This window comes from Arachis ipaensis, chromosome B10, assembly GCF_000816755.2.
Source record: "Arachis ipaensis cultivar K30076 chromosome B10, Araip1.1, whole genome shotgun sequence".
NCBI classification, from domain to species: domain Eukaryota; kingdom Viridiplantae; phylum Streptophyta; class Magnoliopsida; order Fabales; family Fabaceae; genus Arachis; species Arachis ipaensis.
The window spans coordinates 58,973-64,588 of NC_029794.2; the positions used below are offsets into that span (position 1 = coordinate 58,973).

At 39.8% G+C, this 5,616-nt stretch overlaps 1 protein-coding gene across 2 annotated transcripts; it reads right to left on the reverse strand.

Moving 5' to 3' along the window:
* On the reverse strand, positions 428–5,293 carry LOC107622120. 2 transcript variants are annotated; one of them, XM_016324033.2, is made up of 6 exons: positions 4,821–5,293; positions 2,940–3,772; positions 2,113–2,580; positions 1,551–1,928; positions 1,402–1,469; positions 428–907 (listed from the first exon to the last, which is right to left on the reverse strand). In XM_016324033.2, exons 2-6 carry the CDS (start codon positions 3,555–3,557, stop codon positions 691–693), a joined length of 1,749 nt encoding a protein of 582 aa, XP_016179519.1. In that variant the 5' UTR covers positions 3,558–3,772; positions 4,821–5,293; the 3' UTR covers positions 428–690. The 2 variants fall into 2 exon arrangements, with proteins under 2 accessions (XP_016179519.1, XP_016179518.1); XM_016324032.2 differs by having other exon boundaries at positions 512–907; positions 2,940–3,669.

A 5,616-nucleotide genomic window follows, 5' to 3' on the forward strand; every position in this document is an offset into this window, starting at 1 on the left:
ATTAAATTTCTTTAAGATTTTATTATTTTTAATTTTAATTTGAACTTAATTTTTTATTTTCTATTTTATTAATATCTATAAAATTTGACGTCACATTTTATATTTACTTGAAATTTTTTATTTTTCTATGAGTAGGATCGGATAGAATAGGATTTAAAACTTTAGGATGCGGATAGAGTTAAGATTAAGAAATTCTCAACCCGCAAATAAGGTAGGATAGTTTTAAAAAAGTTTTCAACCTGCGACCAAGGTTAGGATGAAAAAACAGTCTGAACATATTACCTCACCTGAGACCGGTGTGAAGAGTTGAGTAACGAACCCAATTCCTTACGCCAAACCGGCATGTTTCCAAAATTCGAACAAACCACGCCATTTCGACAAAGTTATGTATCAGGATTTCAGAGAACAGATAATTAAAAAACATAAGGAGCAAGAAAAACTTAAAACAATAAGCTCAAGAGAATGATACATCATAACGACCAACTTCGTAGTCGAAGAAACACATACAATCTGCACCAAGCCGTATATTAGCAAAGCATTTGAGACCATAAAAACTACTTCTAGCTACAACCATCCCTACATCAGTCAAGGTTCGGAGTTAAAATCTTTACATGAAACAGAAACACCACGCACATATGTGGCGCTGATTAGTATATCTTGGACCTCAAAAGGTTAATCCATCACTACTCACTAGCCAGACATGAATGACATCGCTCTCCTGAAGTCCAACGGTGTGAGTGCGCCCTGTGGAAAAGGCTTTCCATCTGGAAGCCACAGAGCACCTTCATGGGGCATCAGCACATCTGCTTCAGCTTCACCATTTTGCTTACCTTGCGCACCTTCCTTGGACGAAACTTCATTCTTTTTCTTAACAAACTCAAAGAATTCAGCAACTTGCCGTGCATACCTGCCCCAAAAGCAAAATAAACAAATTATAACACATTAGGATCATAGACTAGTACAGTATATTCTTTTACGTAAGTCTTCTTCCTAACCAATCACCATTTGCCATAAAGAATCATAGATACCTTTCTTGGTTAACTAGGGATTCACTATCGCAGTATATTAAAGAAAATGCAACATTCCACACACCAAAGCCACTATAAATGACCAGTGAAACTTTACGTCAAGGATTTCCAAATGAAGAATGAAGATGTGTTCGACAAATACAAAACCGGTAATGCAATCAATCAAAAAGGTTGACCCATTCAAGAATGGTTCTAGAATTAGCAACATTGAACTAAAAATAGTTCTATTAAAATAGTTAAACAAATAAGAATAGAAAAAATGTAATGGTGAAACGGGTCCCAATATAATACAAGTGGTGTGACATAAGATTAGTCCATGTTACAGAAATCTAAATAAATACTAGAATAACTGAATAAGATACGATTATCTTACTGCCTCTTTGCTTCAACATCTTTGCTGAAATCAATATTGGGTTCACAGTCCAGAACCAATGCAGGAACCTGGTTGCACAGAAAACAATTAAACCAGCCTATTATATCAAATCACAAACTCAGGCATGAATACCATTACAAGAATGGTACCTTCTGAATGCTTGAGTGCATGTGATCACCCTCTAGATAGAATACACGGTCTCTAATTTCAGGGTGCAAGGAGTTATCAACATGTTGGGGAAGCTTATTGACTGATAATATTCCATGATTGCCACGTTGGAAGGGGAATAACCAGCTTTCATGCTTTTCATGTAGGTCACGGAGATAGTCCAGAGAGACTCCACCTTCCTCTGCTCTCTTCCTTAACTTCATTCTCTTATGGCAAGTATCAGGACTTGCCCTAAGATAGATAAAACCATCTGGAATAAGGCCAGGCAAGGAGGAGACAACAGGGTCAAACCATGAGTCATAGATACTGATCTCCATTTCATTCATCCAATTGGCTTCATGCACAGCTCGTACAAAAACCTTTAATTCACAGTAAGGGTAAAAATGCATAAGCCCTTAAAATCTAAAAACAGGATTACATTCTTGAATTAAACCAAATAGCTGACTTCCAAAAAACAGAAGAACACTAAAATACCATCAACCAAAAAAAGCCTGAAAGAACAAGAAAATAAAGAGAATACTTAAAGAGGTAATGAGTACTCACCATCCTGTCACTGAAAACACTCCTCTCCATCAATCTAAGAGGCTTGATTCCACCAGATGACTCTCTTTCCTGCATGACCCTCGTAACAAATACATAGTTCTGAAAGGTGTAGGCATACCTTTGTGGCTCCGCATAGAAGGCATCCAAAATATTGAAGTGATCTGGTCCTACATCCTGCCACTTGCTAATAGGTTCAGGAACTACCTCAACAAGATCACGCAGTTCAATAGTTTCATTAGCTATTCTCTGAAGGAACGTTGTCTTGCCAACACTGATATTACCCTCAACACAGAATGTAAGGCGTTTCTTCTGCAGAGCCTGCACAGCAGCCGAGGAGGAATTGTCTTCCAACTCTTCATCAACACTCTTTTTAATGAAAGTAGTTATACTTTCAGCATGGTTCTTGTGGATTATTCCAACAGAACTCTGCAGATACTCAACCATCTTATCACTAGATTTCCCAAAAAACTGCAGCATATTACCCAAGAAAACAAAGAAAATTGTCAACATTTTCTGGGGAAGCAATTAGCCAAATTTAACGTCACAAGCATATATAATGCTTCAGTATTTAGTACAGAAACTACAAAACTTTACCATAAAGTGATTGGATTTCAGATGTATATTGCCATATGGGGATGCTCCAACCATCATAAGTACTTATTCTATACTATCATCCTCAGCGAAGCAAATTTCAAGATTTTTTTTTTTTACTTTTTCTAGAAGGGCCCAAATTGAACGAAATATTCTAGAGGGTACAGAAATGAGAAATTAGAAATACAAAATATCATAAGGGAGAGAAAAAGAAAAAGAAGGAAGTAGTGAAATACCTTGTCTTTGTATAGTTGTTTGAGCTGAGCAACACCAGCAATGCCTTTCTGAACTAGCTTCCTCAAATTTCTGGGACCGACACCAGGAATAGCCAACAAATCAGGATTTGGCAGAATGGGTGAGGAAGAAGAATAAGCCCTCTGCCTCCGGTTGAGTCTCGGACTAACGGGCCTGTGCTCCTTTGTGTCTTCTCCCTCTCCCTCTCCCTCGGAGGCGGAATAGAGGGAGGCACAGCGAGTTAGCAGCCACGGAAGGCGGTGGATGGGTGCCCTAGCGGCAGTGTGTTTGTGGGTTAGAGAGAGACACCTTGGCATGGCGGATGACAAGGAAGACGGCAGAGTGCACAGAGGGAAAGACTTGCTAGCGGAGCGAGAGGCGGAAGCGGTGGGGGCCAGGCTCACCGGTGAAGATGCAAATGAAGGCGCAGCAGCTGCCATTGCTATGTATTTGTGTGGCAACGAGGATAGAGACAGAGAGATAGAAAAAGAGAAAGGGAGAGTAGTAATGGGAGTAGAGGAGCTAGGGAGAGTCAGAGTCCCTGTGGGTGTCGCTGTGCCTCCCACAGAGAGAGAGAGGATGGGGGCTGAACAACAAGTTGGGCGCAGCAGTTTCTGCATAACTCTTTCCAAGCATTTCACACTTACTGTTATGTTAACATTCTTCCTCTCTCTCTATCTACTTTCCTTTTCCTTTCCGCTTTGCTCCCAAAGACAGTGAGAAGGGAAGTCCCTGAGAATTAGTTATCAGAACTGAACCAGTAATTGACACGGTCATACAACCAGGTCACCGGGTCACTAGTTCTACCGGTGGGCCCCTGATTCAACCGGTTGACCTAGTCATAATTACATAAAAATGTAAAATTATACAAATAAAATTAAAATCAAAAGTTAAAACTCAAAATGCCTATCTTCACAAACATATTAATAACAATCAAGTATCAAGTTTTAGACATAACTGATGATGCAAAAAGAGATAATAAACTAATCACTAATACAAAATACTAAAATAACACAATCAGTAAATCAAATTCAAGGGTGATCTCAAAGTCGGCATCTATATCTTCATAGGACAAATTTGAAGCTTGACCAACATTTTCTTCATTTTGATTTGCATCTATATCTACATTTGTGCATTTTTCACAAATCAATACCAAAAATAATTCATAATAGCAACTGAGTTGTGATGAAGACATTTTTAAAATTCTAGCAAAAAAAAAATACAAACAGAGAGCATGGAAACAACAATTTAACTGAACAACTTTATTCTGAGTTGCAAAGAGCATGAACCTCATTCTATGATAATTTTCAGCAACAAAACATTTAGCTCAAAAGATGATTTACAGATTTACAGTAACAAAAAATTTAGCTAAGTGATTATTTCAGCAAGACAACAGATTCAAGCTCCAGTGATGATAATCAGTAACAAATTCAACAAGATGATGATTTTCAGCAACAAAAAAATTAGTTCAATGATATTTTCAGCAACAAATTCAACTTTTAGCAACAAAATCAAGGTGCAGTGATGAATTACAGGCTGTTCAACTATTATAATTTTCAGCAACAAAAATTTTAACTCCAAAGATGATTTACAGCAACAAAAAAAATTTGGCTAAGTGATTATTTCAGCAAAACAACAACAAATACAAGATTTAGTGATGATAATCAGCAACAAATTCAGCCCAGTGATGATTCTCATCAACAAAAAAAGTAAGCTCAGTGATATTTTCAGCAACAAATTCAACTTACAGCAACAAATTCAACTTACTGCAACAAATTTAACATATCCTAGTTTACTCACGATTTACAGCAACATGGAAAAATACACGCAGAAGGGAAATCGGGAGAAGAGAGAACAGGGGAAGCAATTATGCAGGGACTCACCAACGGTCCACGGTCCACCGCGACTCGGCGACGACCCAGCGGAAGGCGACGAAGCAAGCGACAACCACACGAGTTGCTTCTGCCGCCGGCGACAAGACGCCCAGGGAAGGCCGCGAGACCTTGAGACGCCGGCGACGAGACAGACGAACAACAAGACTGAGACGACACTCGAGTGAGACAGAGGCAGAATCGAGCAGACACAACCACGGACGACGAGCAGCAACAAACACGCACAGCTCGAGCACTCACTGGCGGAGGGAGGCGCAAGCAGCCGAGAACAGACGGAGGAGAGCGGCGAGACGCGAGAGAGCGTGCGGTTGGTGACGGTGAACCGAAGTGAGCTGAGAGTGAGAGAGAGAGAGATGGGGGTGCGGTGGGTAGCTTCAGAGCCAGGGTGGTGTGCCGTTTGTGAGAGGGAGAGAGAGGGTGGTGGGAAGCTTCATGTGAAACTAGGTCATTCCAAATTAAAAAAGGGAAAACAAATTTACATGACCCGGTCCGGGTTTTATAAATTGGTCGGGTCAACCCAGGTTCCAACGGGCCTGATGTAGGGGTTCAATGAGTGGCTCGACCGCCAACAAGTCTTAACTCACATGGTATATCTCCCTCTCCCCACTTCCTCTCCCCACTTTAAAAATTTTGGGTTCAAATCCTATTAATTACAATGGACGAAAAAATTTTGTAAGTATATGAGAAATGTGTGGATGTGTTGTGTGGAACCTAAAATTGGGAGTTGTCCAATCCAATGGAATGTCTAGAATTAAAGATTGTCCAATTTACTTGACCAAAAAAAAAA

What these genes read in the sequence shown, in the direction of transcription:
- LOC107622120 (XM_016324033.2), bottom strand. Translation starts at nt 3,557, where the DNA reads ATGCAGAAACTGCTGCGCCCAACTTGTTGTTCAGCCCCCATCCTCTCT. An exon ending in TGCACTCAAGCATTCAGAAG is followed by an intron (nt 1,470 to 1,550) that starts GTACCATTCTTG and finishes CTGTGCAACCAG; the next exon opens with GTTCCTGCATTGGTTCTGGA. An exon ending in GATGTTGAAGCAAAGAGGCA is followed by an intron (nt 908 to 1,401) that starts GTAAGATAATCG and finishes CTTTTGGGGCAG; the next exon opens with GTATGCACGGCAAGTTGCTG.